The sequence below is a fragment of the Xenopus laevis genome, chromosome 1L, assembly GCF_017654675.1.
Source record: "Xenopus laevis strain J_2021 chromosome 1L, Xenopus_laevis_v10.1, whole genome shotgun sequence".
Lineage (NCBI taxonomy): Eukaryota > Metazoa > Chordata > Amphibia > Anura > Pipidae > Xenopus > Xenopus laevis.
Window position 1 is genome coordinate 95,297,889 of NC_054371.1, and position 19,493 is coordinate 95,317,381.

At 39.9% G+C, this 19,493-nt stretch overlaps 1 protein-coding gene across 4 annotated transcripts in view; it reads right to left on the bottom strand.

Moving 5' to 3' along the window:
- The window catches only part of fzr1.L (fizzy/cell division cycle 20 related 1 L homeolog), a 132,290-nt gene that overhangs the window by 80,153 nt on the left and 32,644 nt on the right, over positions 1-19,493 (bottom strand). For all 4 annotated transcript variants that reach the window (XM_041564116.1, XM_041564138.1, XM_041564174.1 and 1 more), the window contains 1 exon segment: positions 19,310-19,435. In XM_041564116.1, the coding sequence (XP_041420050.1) occupies positions 19,310-19,435 (126 nt within the window).

The window sequence follows — 19,493 nt, forward strand, 5'->3', positions numbered from 1 at the left end:
TTCACCACCTTTAAAAGAACAGTAACACCAAAAAATATAAGTTTAAAAGCAATTAAATTATAAAGTATTATTGCCTTCTACTGGTAAAAACTGCTTGCCTAAAAAAAAAAAACTACTTATAGTAAAAAGATGCAGGTTGAGAGTATTGTTCCATACCAGTATGGTTGCAACAGATACAGAAAAGGCAAATGTGCTAAATCCGTTATTTTCTTCAGTGTATAGAATAGAGGAGTGTGAGTTCCCAGGCTCACTTCATAGCTGCACTGATGGCTCAGCTCAATCTAGTCAGTGGCTGACTCATTATGATCTTTAATAAAATACATCACCGGGTTCTAAGAGCACTTTGTTCAGTTTTAGACCATCCCCTTTTTTCTCAGATTTGCTTTCATCTGGTATGGTACCTATGGATTCGAGAAAAGATGATGTCATTCCAATATTTGAAAAGGGATTACAATCTCAGCCTAGCAAATATAGGCCAGTAAATTTGTGGTGGGCAAATTATTTGAAGGCTTGTTAAGGAATAACATTCAAAATTTTGTCCTAGTGAATGGCATTGTGAGCAGCAAGTGAGAAAATTCAATTGGCCTTCATTTTTTCTTTTTAATAGTTTTTGAATTATTTGCCTTCTAGCTTTCAGTGTCACTAGACCCATCTAAAAAACAAATGCCCTTTAAGACAACAAATGTATTGTATTACTTATATTTCTGTTTAGACTCTTGCCTATTCATATTCCGGTCTCAAAATCAAATCATGATTGCTAGGTAATTTGGACGTACCAATCACCACGCTGAAATTGCTGAAAAGCTGCTGGATAAAACACTAAATAACCACAAATAAGAAATGAAAACCAACTGTAAGTTGTCTCAGAGTAACACTCTACACCATAATACAAGTTAATTTAAAGATGAACAATCCGTAACATCAAGAAATGAAATTGTTTTTAAATAATACAAATATACTGCAGTGTTGCTCTGCACTGGTAAAAATGCTGTATTTGTTTCAGAAACCCTACTATTGTTTATATAAATAAGCTGCTGTGTAGCCATGGAGGCAGCTATTCAAAGAAGAAAAGGCTCAAGATATACAGCATTTAGCAGATAAGCTAAATTATGTTATGTAGAACACAATGGTGTTTTCGGTTGTCCACTATTTATCCTGTGCCATATAGCCTTTTTTCAATTTCCACCATTGCTATTCAGCAGCTTGTTTATATTAACTATAGTAGTGTTTCTGAAGAAAACAGATCAGCTTTACCAGTGCATGGCAACACTACATGATATTTTCATTACTTTAGAACACTCATTTTTTGGTGTTACTGTTCCTTTAAAGGAGAAGGAAGCCAGGATACATTTTTACCAACTAACTAGCCACACTGGGGCAAGCAAGAAGCTATATTTATTCTGCATAATGCTCTACCATACAAGAGTAAACAGCCATAGAAGGTCTCTCTGTTTGCTTAATCCCTCAAGTGCCAGCAAAATTTTGCATTTGAGTTGCACAAAATGCCAGACGTTTTTTAGGAGCATTTTCTAAAGGGAAACTATACATTATTTTTTTCAGGAGAACCTGAGCTTTCTACCTGAGTTTTCATGTATTTCCAAATACTGCAAAAAGCGCTAAATACCAAAAAAATTAGAAAAATTCCTATTTTTCTTGATACATGAATTTATACCAGAAAAATATTTAATTTTACACATGAAAATCCAACGGATTTGGAAAACCTCATATCGCTTTAACGTGCCAATAAAACAATATATTTTTGTACATTTAACATTCTGCTGATTCCAAAATGGGTAACTATGTCTCTCTCCTCCTAAGTACCAAACATCAATGCTTGTCTGAATGTAGCGGTTTTTATAAAAAAATATATTAAAATGCTGAAAAATCACGTCAAAGGTTTTAATTTGCTGCTCCGCAGACCCCTGAACAGTTTGATGCCCATTGTGCATAGGATTACTAAAGTATCTGGGATTTAGAGACCCCAATATGAAGTTAACGCATCCAGGACTTTACTTCAGCTACCGAAAAATCACACATACTGCATTTTTTGTGGGGTAAAAACAAAGAAAAATATTTTTAGCCCCAAAACCATATATTTTTAAAGTACACATTCTAGCAAAGTAAAATTCCTTTCTGCTACAAACTACTGAGTCCTAGGGCTTTCCCAAAATTGGTCGTTTCGGTGAAATACCTGAAAAGCTTCAACTTTCCAGCATCGTATCGCCCATGTATCATTACATACCAGGAGAAAGCACCCTAAAAATGATTGCCAGGGATCCTCCAAACAGTTTGATACCCATTATGCATAGGTATACCAAAGTATCTGGCATTTAGAGGCCCCAAAATGAAGTTAGCACATACAACTAGTCCTGTGGGTCACTTTAGCTAATGAAAAATCAACACATTGACTGCATTTTATTGTGGGGTAAAAACACGTTTACTCCCAAAACAATATAATTTTGGAAAGTACACATTCTACTGAATCTAAAATGGGTACCCATGCCTTTCTGCTCCAAACTACTGAGTCACAAGGCTTTCCCAAAATTGGTGGTTTTGGTGAAATACCTGAAAATTTCCTCAAAGCTTCAACTTTCCAGCATTTTATCGTCCATGTATAATTACCAGCAAAAGGCATCCTAAATATGAATGTCGGGGGTCTACTAAACAGTTTGATGGCCAATATGCATAGATTTACCAAACTATGTGGCATACAGATTAGGTTGACCTGATTTTCAGAGTGAAATCTAGGAACAGCACAAAGTGGCGGCGCACCCTCTGTGAATATATAAATGAATGCAGTGGCAATTCTGGGTATAGTACCCCCAGAACTCATAGTAGGTTGGCATAGGATGGCACAGAGATTTTTTTCACGTATAAATACCACCAGAATTCATAGTAGGATGGCACAGAGATTTTTTTTCATGTGTAAATACCCCCAGAATTCATAGTAGGATGGCACAGAGATTATTTCATGTGTAAATGCCCCCAGAATTCATAGTAGGATGGCACAGAGATTATGTCATGTATAAATACCCCCAGAATTCATAGTAGGATGGCACAGAGATTATTTCATGTATAAATACCCCCAGAATTCATAGTAGGATGGCGCAGAGATTATTTCATGTATAAATACCCCCAGAATTCATAGTAGGATGGCGCAGAGATTATTTCATGTATAAATACCCCCAGAATTCATAGTAGGATGGCGCAGAGATTATTTCATGTATAAATACCCCCAGAATTCATAGTAGGATGGCGCAGAGATTATTTCATGTATAAATACCCCCAGAATTCATAGTAGGATGGCGCAGAGATTATTTCATGTATAAATACCCCCAGAATTCATAGTAGGATGGCACAGAGATTATTTCATGTATAAATACTCACAGAATTCATAGTAGGTTGGCACAGCGATTATTTCAAGTATAAATACCCAGCGAACTCATAGTAGGATGGCAGTGTGGCAATTTAATTTAATATGCTCAAACAGTACTACGTAAAATATTTTGAGTAACAGTCACAGAGCAATAAGTGAAAACTTTCTTCATGTACAACAAGATGTGAACAAAATTGTGGAAAATCAGTCAGGAATGGAAAGGTCAAGCAGAAGCAGATAGACTTTACTCTGGTGCAGGGTCTGACCTGGCTATCACTTTGATCCCTGCACTGCATGGAATTCTCTCATGCGAGCCAGCTGTGTGAGCCGAACCATGCTGCTGCTGTCTACTTTCCGCATTCCTTTCCTTTCCTTTTACAGGAGAGGAGACACACTTAGTAAGTGGAAAAAATGTCCTTGACACAGCTTGCACAAATTCTCATGTTGTGGTGCTTCCCGATTGGCCAAATTTGCATAGTGCAGTCTTCTGTTTCGAAGGACCTGCAAAGCTGGCTGCCTACAGTATGTACACTATTCTTAAATATTTGGACAGAGAATTTTTTTCTAATTTTGGATCTGTACAATACCACAATGCATTTTAAATGAAAACTCAGATGCAGTTGAACTGCAGACTTTACCTCCGCTTTGCCTCAGTGGGTTGAACAAAAAGATTGCATAAAAATTTGAGAAACAAAATCACTTCATTTTTACTTGGTTGAAAACCCTTTGCTGGCAACGATAGCCTGAAGTCTTGAACTCATGGACATGGGTTTCCTCCGTTTTAATGCTCTGCGGCGGCTTTCAATTACTGTTTGTTTGTGGGCCTTTCTGTCCAAGGTTTAGTCTTCAACAAGTGAAATGCATGCTCAGTTGGGTTCAGATCAGGTGACTGACTTGGTCATTCAAGAATATTACACATCTTTGCTTTAATAAACTCCTGGGTTGCTTTGGCTGTATGTTTTGGGACACTGTCCACCTGTATTATGAAACGCCTCCCAATCAATTAGAAAAAAGTTGTCTGTCCAAATATTTATGGACCTAACTGTAAGAACCCGGTACGTGTATTATGTGCCATGAGACCCCCTAACAGTACCCAAAAGTACACATTACGACAAATCTAAAATGGCTAAATATGTCTTTCTACTGCAAACTACCTAACTGCAAAGCTATGTTAAACATTTTTTTTAAGTTTTTATTTTTTGAATTTACAAGGGAGTACATACAAAACTTGGTTCACAGGTATTAATAGCTGTTAACACTTGGATTTCCCATCACACATTTGGGTAATCAAAGAATTTTTAACAACATAATCATCAAAACATGGAATAGCAAAGGTTAATCATACATAGTACCTTACATGTAACCAATTCACTATACCCTAGTATCCATTTGGCTGGCATAGGTCTTAGAGCTCTGGGAGCTCAAATGGATTGATGTCTAGCCATGGGTCCCATATCTTTTCAAATTTCCCAGGGCAGCCTCTGGCTAAGTAGGTAAGCTTAATAGATGGAAGAGCATTGTTAATTAGGTTAACCTATTAAGCCACAGTGGGGGAGTTATAGCCCATCCAGCACATAATTACCTCTTTTTATTGGTATAATATAGGGTTGTTCTCATGAGTGACCTGGTCTGTTTTAGCGAAAACCTCTGTTTCCGAGGGCATTGCTACGCTAAGTGTAGGAAAGACACCTCAGGTTGTTGGCATCTCGGGCATTCAGGTTCAGGCTGTGGGCCCTTTTTCTGTAACTTTATAGGGATGATATATAGCTGGTGTATGAATTTGTATTGAATTCTTATTGCGCAGGGAAATTAGATCATAATAAAGAACTTCAGTGGTCTCCTCCAATTGTTCCTCACTCAGGGCCGGTAGGAGCTGTGGCCAGCGTCCCTGGCCTTCGGCAAAGGGTGGAGGAGCTGTTCCTAGGAGTACCTGGTACAGTCTGGATATTAGTTCCATATTATGTAAAATAAGTTCCACCTGAGGGGGTAGCATAAGAAACCACTAGGGAGGAGAATTGAGCTCTAAAAGCATGGTGTTGAAGTTGAAGATACCTATAAAAATGTAAGTTTGGCTTGTTCAATTTGGTCTTTAACTGCTGGTATGAAGGGAATGTCTGATCCACTAGGATATACCTCAGAAATTTGACGCCTAACAATGGGCAGTATGCAAAATCCTGCAAAGATTTCAAGTGAGGCAGATTAGAATTTTTCCAGAGTAGTAGGTAAAAGGAAAGTATTGGCAGTTTGTGCCCCAAACATGAGCATGTTAATTTCCAGGCTCTGAAGGGGGTAGATATTGTTGAAAACAGTAACTACTCTAATCCGCCAATTGTCTATATGGCAAATTCTTAATCGCCTTTAATCGCGATCTTCTTCCTGCTGTGAATGGCGTTTTGGCACATGCGCAGTAGGATCATTTGCCGGTACGGATCTACTGCGCATGCGTACCAGCGAAATGATCCTACTGCACATGCGCCGTTCAAAGCAGGAAGAAGATCGCGTGGAAGAAGATGTCGTCTGTGAACTCCCTGGACGGACCTGCGCAGAAGGGTAAGTAACAAGTTAGGGGCATTTGCCCAGCGGGACGGGTAGGCCAGGGGGGAGGAGGGAGGGTGGTCAACAAACGGGAGGGGGGAGGGGGGGGGGTGGGGGGTTTGCGCCGACTAGGTTTCCTTCCCCTTTAAAGAGCCCAGCCTTGCAGCCAGGAGTAGGAGACCTGGGTTATCTATGTCGCTATGGAACTGTGAATATGGTAGGCTGGCTGGAAAGTGCAAGTGCGGTAGAGTTAAACTACCTTTGTCCAAGCTATACGTGGAGATTGATTGGCCCACAGAAAGGGGAGTAAGACAGCATTCACTTTGCGGAAAATAGTCTCTGGAATCCATATAGGAGAACTATGTAGCTTGTATAGCAATTTAAGCAGGAAGAACATTTTATACAGATTGATCCTGCCCCACATAATAGGTAATTTGGACCAGACAGTTGACTGTTTAAATTGGTCCATAAGTGGCTCAATGTTATCCGCAGTGTATGAGGAGAGCTCTGTAGAGATACTGATTCCAAGGTATTTGAATTTGGACACCCATTTTAGGCCCTGAGTAGAGGGTGGGTGAGAAGGTATCTGGTCAAGGGGGAGAATAACAGATTTAGAGAAGGTAGCAAAATTCTCAATAATTTGGAAGACCTCTTGTAAATCATCAGCATATAGTGCAAGCTTGTCCTCAAGTGCTCCATATTTAAAACAAGTGTCAAAACACTTGCAGCCTTGAAGATGGCCAGGGGCTCAATGGCTACTGTAAAAAGTGGTGGAGACAGTAGGCACCCCTGTTTGATTCCCTGGCCAGAAGGAATGAGCGGACTAGGCTCCATTAACTTTGATACAGGCTGAGGGCTTTTGGTATAATAATTGGGCCCATTTGAGAAACCTAGGGCCAAATCTAAATCGCTGTATTGTCTCCCAAAGGTAAGGCAATTCCACTGAATCCAATGCATTATTAGCGTCCAGTGATACTAGAACCCTGAACTAGCATTTGTGTGTTCTAGTTGGAGATGTGTGTAGACTCATAGTGGTGGATTTGGCAGGCATGAAGCCTGTTTGATCCATATGAATTATGGAGGAGGTAACTTTGGCTAGTCGTGTGGCTAGTATCTTTTTTTTTTTTTATAATTCTTTATTTTTTTATGAATTTTTTAACAATAACAAAAGGGGTGGGGGAAAGAAAAAAAAGTGGGAGGGCTACAGAAAAGTAAAAGGGAACATCGATATGGAGAAAAGGATACACAAAAAAAATATATAAGTAAATCAATAAATGCATTTTTTACATCAAAAAAGAAGTCAATCTGTACATCCTTTCAGAAAATCATTATTCTGGTTATAAATAAAATAATTTATTCCATACTCTCTTACATCGTTAAATAATTTCTAAATTATTCCATAATTGCCTTTTTGACTCCGTGACCCATATTTTATTATAAGTCTCCCATGAGCCGTTTCTCAGAGCTCCAATAATCTTTTAACCGGTTTGTTAATGACATTAACATTGTAAGAAACAAGTTTACATTTAACCCCACTCATGAGTATAATTCAACACATAAGACGTTAACTCTCTGCACTTTGAAGTCAAAAAGCACCCCAAAAAAAAAAAAAAAAAGGGGGGGAAGGAAAAAAATAAATAAAAACAACAAAATATTTACACCACCATTTCCTGGCAAGGGAGAGAAAAACAAAATGATCCCGTCCTGCCTGGAAATCCAAAAAGTGGTACCAAAAATCTGAAGGGCACATAGAAGCTAACTCCCTGATCAGGTTAGTCTGGAGGTTAAAAGACCCCTTGCAACCTAACAACTTATTTCACTATAAATTTAAATTTAGGAGGTTTATCTTTATAATAGTCAAAAACCGAAATCCCAACCAATTGAATAAAACCGAGAGAGAGAGAGAGAGAGAGAGAGAGAGAGAGAGAGAGAGAGAGAGAGAGAGAGAGAGAGAAAGAAAGAGAGAGAGAGAGAGAGAGAGAGAGAGAGAGAGAGAGAGAGAGAGAGAGAGAAAGAGAGAGAGAGAAAGAGAAAGAGAGAGAGAGAGAAAAAAATGGTTGGTGCTCAATGCAGTGAAAAATGTAATTCATATTAAAACATACCCTTAAATCCATAGGACTCCTACTTGCACAGCACATGATTAAAAACCTTAGGGTCCCCTAAGAACAATTTCCAAATTCTAACAAACCCCCAGAACAAACTCCGTCAGGCTTACGTTCCACAGGTAATTTATGGCGCACACAGGGAGCATAGGGCAGGAAGAGTATGGCACACACAGTGCATAGGGGAGGTAGAATAGTGCAAGAGACAGGGAAACATAGGACCAGTTCATACTGTGCTACATACAGTGCCACAATGCTTTGCTTGTGCCCCTTTGTCTGAGATGAGAACAGGTGAATAATGTGAACACTTTCAGTTTGTGTCTCAGGTGTGAACAGAACAGGGCTTTAGGAGTGTGAACAATAGAGGCGTTACAAGTGTAAACAATGAAGGGGGGATACAGATGTGAACAATACAGGGAATTATAGCCTGAATTTGAGGTTTAAACAAAGCAGGATCTCAGTACCGATACCTTTTGAAATTTACACTGGGTAGGCCAGGGGGGAGGAGGGAGGGTGGTCAACAAACGGGAGGGGGGAGGGGGAGGGTGGGTGGTTTGCGCCGACTAGGTTTCCTTCCCCTTTAAAGAGCCCAGCCTTGCAGCCAGGAGTAGGAGACCTGGGTTATCTATGTCGCTATGGAACTGTGAATATGGTAGGCTGGCTGGAAAGTGCAAGTGCGGTAGAGTTAAACTACCTTTGTCCAAGCTATACGTGGAGATTGATTGGCCCACAGAAAGGGGAGTAAGACAGCATTCACTTTTGCGGAAAATAGTCTCTGGAATCCATATAGGAGAACTATGTAGCTTGTATAGCAATTTAAGCAGGAAGAACATTTTATACAGATTGATCCTGCCCCACATAATAGGTAATTTGGACCAGACAGTTGACTGTTTAAATTGGTCCATAAGTGGCTCAATGTTATCCGCAGTGTATGAGGAGAGCTCTGTAGAGATACTGATTCCAAGGTATTTGAATTTGGACACCCATTTTAGGCCCTGAGTAGAGGGTGGGTGAGAAGGTATCTGGTCAAGGGGGAGAATAACAGATTTAGAGAAGGTAGCAAAATTCTCAATAATTTGGAAGACCTCTTGTAAATCATCAGCATATAGTGCAAGCTTGTCCTCAAGTGCTCCATATTTAAAACAAGTGTCAAAACACTTGCAGCCTTGAAGATGGCCAGGGGCTCAATGGCTACTGTAAAAAGTGGTGGAGACAGTAGGCACCCCTGTTTGATTCCCCTGGCCAGAAGGAATGAGCGGACTAGGCTCCATTAACTTTGATACAGGCTGAGGGCTTTTGGTATAATAATTGGGCCCATTTGAGAAACCTAGGGCCAAATCTAAATCGCTGTATTGTCTCCCAAAGGTAAGGCAATTCCACTGAATCCAATGCATTATTAGCGTCCAGTGATACTAGAACCCCTGAACTAGCATTTGTGTGTTCTAGTTGGAGATGTGTGTAGACTCATAGTGGTGGATTTGGCAGGCATGAAGCCTGTTTGATCCATATGAATTATGGAGGAGGTAACTTTGGCTAGTCGTGTGGCTAGTATCTTTTTTTTTTTTTATAATTCTTTATTTTTTATGAATTTTTTAACAATAACAAAAGGGGTGGGGGAAAGAAAAAAAAAGTGGGAGGGGTACAGAAAGTAAAAGGGAACATCGATATGGAGAAAAGGATACACAAAAAAAATATATAAGTAAATCAATAAATGCATTTTTTACATCAAAAAAGAAGTCAATCTGTACATCCTTTCAGAAAATCATTATTCTGGTTATAAATAAAATAATTTATTCCATACTCTCTTACATCGTTAAATAATTTCTAAATTATTCCATAATTGCCTTTTTGACTCCGTGACCCATATTTTATTATAAGTCTCCCATGAGCCGTTTCTCAGAGCTCCCAATAATCTTTTAACCGGTTTGTTAATGACATTAACATTGTAAGAAACAAGTTTACATTTAACCCCACTCATGAGTATAATTCAACACATAAGACGTTAACTCTCTGCACTTTGAAGTCAAAAAGCACCCCAAAAAAAAAAAAAAAAGGGGGGAAGGAAAAAAATAAATAAAAACAACAAAATATTTACACCACCATTTCCTGGCAAGGGAGAGAAAAACAAAATGATCCCGTCCTGCCTGGAAATCCAAAAAGTGGTACCAAAAATCTGAAGGGCACATAGAAGCTAACTCCCTGATCAGGTTAGTCTGGAGGTTAAAAGACCCCTTGCAACCCTAACAACATATTTCACTATAAATTTAAATTTAGGAGGTTTATCTTTATAATAGTCAAAAACCGAAATCCCAACCAATTGAATAAACCGGAGAGAGAGAGAGAGAGAGAGAGAGAGAGAGAGAGAAGAGGAGAGAGAGAGAGAGAGAGAGGGGAGAGAGAGAAGAAGAGAGAGAGAGAGAGAAAGAAGAGAGAGAGAGAGAGAGAAAAGAGAGAGGAGAAGAAGAGAGAGAGAGAGAGAGAGAGAAGAGAGGAGAGAGAGAGAAAGAGAGAGAGAGAGGGGAGAGAGAGAGAGAGAGAGAAGAAGAGAGAGAGAGAAAGAGAGAGAGAGAGAGAGAGAGAAGAGAGAGAGAGAGAGAGAGAAGAGAGAGAAGAGAGAAGAGAGGAGGAGAGAAAGAGAGAGAGAGAGAGAGAGAGAAAGAAGAGAGAGGAAAGAGAGAGAGAGAGAGAGAGAGAGAAAGAGAGAGAGAGAAAGAAAGAGAGAGAGAGAGAGGAGAAAGAGAGAGAGAGAGAAGAAGAGAGAGGAGAGAGAAAGAGAGAGAGAGAAAGAGAGAGAGAGAGAAAGAGAGAGAGAGAAAGAGAGAGAGAGAGAGAGAGAGAGAGAGAGAGAGAGAAAGAGAGAGGAGGGGAGAGAGAGAGAGAGAGAGAGGGAAAAAAAACCCTCCTTTCTCTCCCTTATCTCTTTCACTTTTATTCTTTCATTGTAAAGTTAAAGTCTTTCAATAATCTGGTTTTGAGCGATCTTGATGTTTTTCTTTGTGCCGAGACTTCTGTCCATTGCTGGTCCAACTGTAAGTCTAAACCCAATACAAAAGGTATTGCACAGTACATTAGCGAATAAGTTATTCGCAATAAAAAAAAAAAATGAAAGCCAAAAAAAGAAGATGCAATAAGAAAGAAAAAAAAGCCCCAAAACCATGTATGGACGTATGCATGTGTACAATTTGTATATTGCATGTTATGTGCGTGTGTGTGTGTGCGTGTGCGTAAGCGTGTGAGTGCTGTGAGCGTGTGTGACCACCCCCCAAAAATGTGTGTGAATGTAAGTGTATTAGTGTAATAATTGTGTGTTGGTGTGTTTTTTCGTACGTAAGTGTTACACTAACCTGGGGAAGAGGATGCAAGGGGCTGTAAGGGCTCCGCAAAGATCACGCAACTTCCACCTTCACCCTGCGGGGGGCGCTGGGTGGTCTGAGACGCATGCAGCAGCAGGACACGTAGTAGTGCCTGCTGCTGCCTTGGGGCCCCTGGGTGATCGTGCACCAGGGGCCACATGACCCCCGCTCTGCTCGTTGCCAAGGGGCGGGGGATATAGGAGTTACTGAACGAGCGGATCTAAAAGTCGATCCTCTGCTCCCAAACCCGGAAGGGCAGCAGATCGTAGAATCTGCGCTTTGTGGCACTTCTGTACTTTTTTTCCACAGAATGTAGATTCTATGACCGGTGGCACGTAATGGGTTAAGATTGAAGCCACCATATCAGTTCTGTGCAAGAAGAGAGCTGAGAAGGGAGGGGGAGTGAGGAACTGCGGAGGCACACCTGCAAAGTGGTAAAGGGTTTAGAAATCTGACACCAAGACCATTTGTAAAGAATAGGAGGAAAACAATGTGGTGGCTCTTTTCACAAAGGACTCAGAGCATCAATATTGGGAGTGTTTTTGGTTATATTTACATAGACCTTTCTGATAAAGTTTACTTATTTTTTAAGATTTCCTTCTGCTTTAAAGTGTTACTGTTTTTGATAATGATATCACATTGGCAAATAAGGCATTTTCAGGGACCAGCAAACATCCGTGCCACTGTTAAAAACAAGGGTTAAGCATTGCAGCAGTAATGTTACCCCATGCGGGCATGTGCAAGGTCTATCTGTCAGTCACATACACAACCTTAAGCAATTAGTGATTGGTGCACGACTGTTTAAGGGGCAGACTAATTGGAATTGACCATTTAGAGCAGAGACACCCGGGATGGCACTTGGAGCCCTTCGTTTTCCGAAGTCACCAAAGTTGCCTCACAAGGAAAATACACATTTGGTTAGTAGTTTAAATCTCTTTATTTCACAAATAATAATATTCATAGAGGAAAAAGGCAGTTTTTTTGGTTACATCAGGACAAGATTTATGTAAAACCAGGGAAAACATTACTTAAAATCAGGGAAAGGCACCCATTGAAATGCAAATAATAACGGAACTCAAGGGAGGGTAACCATTGAAATGCGTTAGAAAAAGGTGGGACCACAAATAAAAAAAATGTAAAATGTGGGAAAACTTAAAGTCAGGGTACAGGCTAAAATCGAGGTTTCACTGCATACGTAAGTGTAAATGCAAGTGTTTATTAGTGTAAAAGGTGTGTGTCTGTTATTTGTGTGCAACACTAACTTGGGGTAGCAGACTGCAGATTGACCGACGAGGTCTGCTGCTGCCTAGTGGCCCTTGAGGGTTAAAGCCCCAGGGACCACTAATTTCACACCCCGCACTTGTTACATAGGGGCTGGGGAACTAAAAAAGCAGTGGTGTAGCTTTAAAAGCAGTGCATTTCTTATTCATTATGTGAATCATAAGGACAAGCATGACCATTCCTTATTGGAATCATGTGTGCATGGAATTGTGGGGTTTGGAGGACTAATAATTGAATCGCCTATAACGACAGTCTGTTTAGGCCTGGCCCTGCTCTCCTCCTCTCTACCACTACTAGAAAAACTGGCCTCCCATATTTAAGAGATGAGCCCCCCATTTAGAACAGCTAATCCAGAGTTCATGCTGCCTTCTTCACACAATCTTGCAAATCTGTTGGTACACACAAACCCCGAACAGCCTCCCTTTTACCCATACTAGATGTTCTAACTGTTGCCCAGGTGACTATCATCCTGCTGCTGTTCTACTCCCCCCAAACAATCTGCAACACAGAGTAGGACCTAGCAGAGTCAATGTGTTTCTTAACACATGTGACACGTTACATGCCTATGACTACGTATCTAGTATACAAAACGCGTTGGGTCTGTTGATGCTTTTAAACTGTTAGAATAAAGCTAATCTTTTAAAAATCCATCGGCCTACAGAAAGTGCTTGCTGTTTCTTTTGGATTTTGACTACTGTATGTGGTGATGGGCCGATAATGGAAGTCAGTGCTCCCAATTTAAACCACACCCATGTTACCACAAGAACTTTAAAGACCATATTAATGGTGGAAGCACACCAAAAAAAAAAAAAAATGGTTGGTGCTCAATGCAGTGAAAAATGTAATTCATATTAAAACATACCCTTAAATCCATAGGACTCCTACTTGCACAGCACATGATTAAAAACCTTAGGGTCCCCTAAGAACAATTTCCAAATTCTAACAAACCCCCAGAACAAACTCCGTCAGGCTTACGTTCCACAGGTAATTTATGGCGCACACAGGGAGCATAGGGCAGGAAGAGTATGGCACACACAGTGCATAGGGGAGGTAGAATAGTGCAAGAGACAGGGAAACATAGGACCAGTTCATACTGTGCTACATACAGTGCCACAATGCTTTGCTTGTGCCCCTTTGTCTGAGATGAGAACAGGTGAATAATGTGAACACTTTCAGTTTGTGTCTCAGGTGTGAACAGAACAGGGCTTTAGGAGTGTGAACAATAGAGGCGTTACAAGTGTAAACAATGAAGGGGGGGATACAGATGTGAACAATACAGGGAATTATAGCCTGAATTTGAGGTTTAAACAAAGCAGGATCTCAGTACCGATACCTTTTGAAATTTACACTGGGTTAACAGCATGGCTTTATGAAGGATAGGTAATGTCAGACAAATTTGATTGCTTTTTATGCAGAGGTAAGTAAGATGCTGGACAGGGGGGGGGGCAGTAGATGTGATCTATTTGGATTTTGCCAAAGCGTTTGATACTGTGCCCCACAAACGACTGCTTTCTAAACTAAGGTCTGTTGGGCTTAATGAAGTCGTTTGCACATGGATAGGAAACTGGCTACAGGATCAGTACAGAGGGTGGTTGTTAATGGTACATTCTGTACTTGGAGTAAGGTTCTTAGTGGGGTCCCCCAGGGCTCGGTATTAGGTCCACTTTTATTTAACTTGTTCATTAATGACTTAGGGGAGGGTGTTGTAAGTAATGTATCAGTTTTTGCAGATGACACAAAACTATCCAGCCCAATTAATTCCATCCAGGATGTGGCATCCTTGCAACACGATCTTGACAAACTGGCAATCTGGGCAGCTAAGTGGCAAATGAGATTCAATGTTTATAAATGTAAAGTCATGCACCTGGGATGTAAAAATATCCAAGCCACTTATACCCTTAATGGGACTGCACTAGGCAAATCCAACACTGGTCCCCCCGAAAAAAATGTCTAGTTTTCCTGCTCACCTCCCTACTAATCCTTAATGTCAAACATTTGCCCATCCAGCTGTTAGTGAACTACAAACTTAAATGCAAGGCATTATGACTCAATAGTAGCTGGAAGGCAGGGCCCAAGCTTTCCTGAGGGCCTCAGCTTTCCAAGCCACCATACATAGCAGCAGACAGGACAGAGGCAGCTGTAGAGAGAATGGGGGGGGGGTATTGAGCAGATCACTTGTCAATCAAAAGAAAACTTCTGTCTGCTTCTGGTGTTGAACACACACCAGCTGTTTATTTCTGTCTAAATCCTGAAGACTTTTCTATAGTGAAATCAAACATGGTTTTGAAAGGTTTCGAAAATATTTTTAAAAAGCAGTTTACAGGTTATTAGAGAGAGTTGGAATGTGCCTTTACAATTTTTGCTTTGCAGTATATTTACCCTAAAAAAAGAGCTCTCTAAACCATTACATTTTACTAGATTCTTAAATTGGAGAACATTTTTTTTTTTTATTTAAAAAAAGATCCCACTCTGAACTTGAAAACTAAAGGTCTGTTTTACATTAGTGGTAGAAAAAATTATGGATACGGGAATATACCTCAACTCATTTCACAAATATTTACATGGAATAAATCTTACCAGATAGATTTAACTACCTTCTTTGTCTATGAGATAAGTGTAAACCTAGACATTGGGGTGGGAGTAGTGCCACCTGATGGCTCTGCCCAACAGATAACGGACTAAATGATCAGAGGGGTTTGAGGTTTTGTTCATTAACCCTTTAACTGCCACAGAACGTAGAATCTATGCATATTGGGCATCAAAGTGTTCAGTAGATTCCTGGCGATCATATTTAGGATGTTTACGAAATGTTGGTCATATAATGGTGTAAAATCCAAGCTTTGTGACGATTTTCAGAAATTTGATAAAAACCGTTACGTTCAGCATTGCTTTGCAGTAGAAACACTTATTTACCCATATTGGATTCGTCAGAATGTGTACTTTCTGAAAATATATGCTTTTCTGGGGTCTCTGTACTGTTAGGGGGTCTTATTTCAAATAATACACTAACCGGGTGCTTATATTGCAGCAGCCAGCACGTCAGCAGTGAAAATGTATATACACTATTGTCATTTGGGGGTCTCTGTGCGTCACATAGTTTGGTATATCTATGCATATTGGGCATCAAAGTGTTCAGTAGACCCCTGGCCTTCATATTTAGGATGTTTTATGCTGATACGTTACAAACTGTGGGGCATATAATGGGGTAAAATTCAAGCTTTGTGACGATTTTCAGAAATTTGATAAAAACCGTTACGTTCAGCATTGCTTTGCAGTTTGGCAGTTTACAGTAGAAACACATTTACCCATATTGGATTCGTCAGAATGTTTACTTTCTGAAAATGCATGGTTTTCTGGGGTCTCTGTACTGTTTGGGGGTCTTATGTCAAATAATACACTAACCGGGTGCTTATATTGCAGCAGCCAGCACGTCAGCAGTGAAAATTTATATACACTATTGTCATTTGGGGGTCTCTATGTGCCACATAGTTTGGTATATCTATGCACATTGGGCATCAAACTGTTTAGTAGATCCCTGTGTTTATATTTATGCTGGTAATGATACGTGGACAATACGATGCTGGAAAGTTGAAGCTTTGAGGCAATTTTCAGGTATTTCACCAAAACTGCCAAATTTGGCAAAGCCTTGCGACTCAGTCGTTTGGAGCAGAAAGGCATGGGTACCCATTTTAGATTCTGTAGAATATGTACTTTCCAAAAATATATAGTTTTGGGGGATAAACATATATTTCTGTGTTTTTACCCCACAAAAATGCAGTCAATGTGTTGATTTTTTATTAGCTGAAGTTATCCACAGGACTATTTGTATGCGCTAACTTAATTTGGGGCCTCTAAATACCATATACTCTGGTAAACCTACGCACAGTGGGCACCAAACTGTTTGAGGACCCCTGGCAATCATATTTAGGGTGCATTTTCTTGGTATGTAAAGATACATGGGCGATATGATGCTGTAAAGTTGAAGCATTGAGGCAATTTTCAGATATTTCAAGAAAACCTTCAATTTTGGGAAAGCCTTAAGACTCAGTAGTTTGGAGCATGGGTACCCATTTTAGATTGTAGTAGAATGTGTACTTTCCAAAAATATATGGGTTTGGGGAGTAAACATATATTTCTGTGTTTTTACCCCACAAAAATGCAGTCAGTGTGTTGATTTTTCAGTAGCTGAAGTAAAGTCCTGAACAATTTGGATGCGCTAACTTCATATTGGTGTCTCTAAATGCCAGATACTTTGGTAAACCTATACATAATGGGCATCAAACTGTTCAGTGGACCCCTGGCAATCATATTTCAGGTGCTTTTTCTTGGTACCTAATATAGTGTGGGATATGCGGAGCAGCAAAATAAGACCTTTGAAGTGATTTTTCCGAATTTTGCATTTTTTTTCTAAAAACCGCTATGTTCAGACAAGCTTTTATGTTTGGTAGTTGGGAATAGAGAGACATAGTTACCCATTTTGGAATCAGCAGAATGTGTACTTTTCAAAAATGTATGGTTTTCGGGGGAAAACCTACGGTTTCAGGATTTTTTTGCCTTGGAATCTAAAGCATGCCATTTTCTGCCTTAGTGCTTTCAAAATTCGGTAATATACTGTAGGGAGGTTTTGCTGTACAGAAGCCCTAAAACTATACATATCTGGTATTGGCACGTTCGGGAGACATAAGGCTTTCCAAATCAGTTGGATTTTCATCTGTAAAATTAAACATTTTTCTGGTATAAATTGATGAAAAATGGAAATTTCTCTCTTTTTTTGGTATTTAGCACTAAAAATTTTTTTTGCACAGGTGGAAATACATGAAAACTCAGGCAGATTTAGAAAGCTCAGTTACCGAAAAAAAACTATGTATAGTTTTCCTAGGTTAACTATAGGTTTCCCCTCAGAAAATGCGCCTAAATTGAGAGAGCACAAAGTGTTTCAAAAACGGCTGGCATTTCGCGTACCCAAAATGTGAAATTTTGAAGATGTTATTGTAGGTACTCTCTATTTTGTCATCAAATAATAATGTGTTGGGGCAGTGGTGACATTGTCTGAATGGATCTTTATGGGACGTAGTTGGAGAGGACATGACCATTGGCTGAGAGACAAAGTGATCTCAATTTGAGGACACTAAGTGTCCACTGGAGACAATTTGTCCTGTGCTGGCCTATGGTTGAAGACGTCAGGCTAGTAAGTTGGCATCAGGAGTGTCTCTCTCTCCCACAGGAAATGGTTATAGTGTAGATAGATTACGGCGGTCAATCAGGGCCCTGTTTTTTCTTTATATATGTGCTTTCCTTTAATCTTTTAATCTTCTTTTACCACCTCTTCACCTTTCCTTCATTATTTTCTACCTTTCATATTCGTTGTCAATCATGTGCAGAAGGCCAAATTTTATCCTATTCTATAAACTAGCCTGCCCCTACACCGCAATAGGATTCTTTTAGTCGCAGTTCCTATTGGGTGCTTGTCTAACTGCTTGAGATTGTGTCTCCCTGCAGTGGTGTAACTAGACACCCAAGGGCCCCAGTGCTGAGAGGACTTTAGAACTGATCTAGAGAGCTGCTGCCACCCCACCTCCTTCATAACTTAACCTGTCATGCATTTATTTTCAATGCTCTGCATTTTATACGAAATGGCTGCTGATGAGGACATCACATGCCTGATCTGGCAGTAAACTTGCCCACATTACACAAAACTTTTTCGGAAATGTACTACCCCTAAAGGAATGCGGGCCCCATGGGGGGTTTAGAGGCTATGTAATAAGATATATTATATATATAAAAAACCTCTTATTACATTACTTACTAGCCTGCGTGTGTGTGTGTGTGTGTGTGTGTGTGTGTGTGTGTACAAAACCAGCATTAAAAAAGCGTGCAATCCGACCTGCAGTTAACTTCTATTGACGGCAGGCAGACAGAAGACACACGAACCAAAATTTGGTAGGAGGATTACTTAAAGGTGTGCTACTAAAGTTTAGGCTCCCATCCCAGGGTAAATTATCTGCAATCCTGAGAGATCGAATGGACTAGTACATAGAGCATTGGAGAAAAAAATGGCGTCATTTATGTGTGCCTCCCAGATCTGCTCGCCCCATCCTTTCTTACTGGCTGCACATTTCCTGTCCTGATGGGGAAGTGCCGTTGGTACCAGAGGATTAACTATTAGTGATAGGTGAATCTGACCTGTTTCGCCAAAAATTTCGCTGAAATGCATTGGAGTCTATGGGCGACAATTTATTTGACACACACAAAAAATTTTTCACGTAAAACATGACAAACAATTTCACTTATTGCTATTAGCTATGAAAGTATGTAAAGCTTTACAACAGCAGCAAGCTAAATGTTAATTTTAAAACTCACTTTTAAAGGGAAATTACCACACTTATTAGTCGAGAGCTACTTTTGTCCCTTCCGAATGCAGTCAACAAGATGTGAACAGTGGTGCTTTCAAGTTGAGCTACCAAGTCCTAGTGTGCATGGCAGAAGGCATGAGCAAAATACTAGATTGCCATACTAAAGTCAGTAGAAATTGGCCCCCCAACCCCTTAAGATTTTTAAGCCTTCTTTAAAATAACCTAAAATCTTCATACAAATGGTAGATAAGTAAACAACAGACAGTGTTCTAGGTTTCTCAATAACCACCACCTTAAAAATGGACTTACATTTATTCTGTGGAAGTTAATGCTCCAATTCGCTCCTGCCCGCGATGGTATAAACCTGTCTCCATGTTTACTTGGTGAAGACATGGGAGAGTTTGTTGGTGTTAATGTCCTCCTCATTTCTGATGCCTAAATAAAATAAGTATAAACTATTTATAATTAAGCTTTAAAAATGCAATCCTGAAAT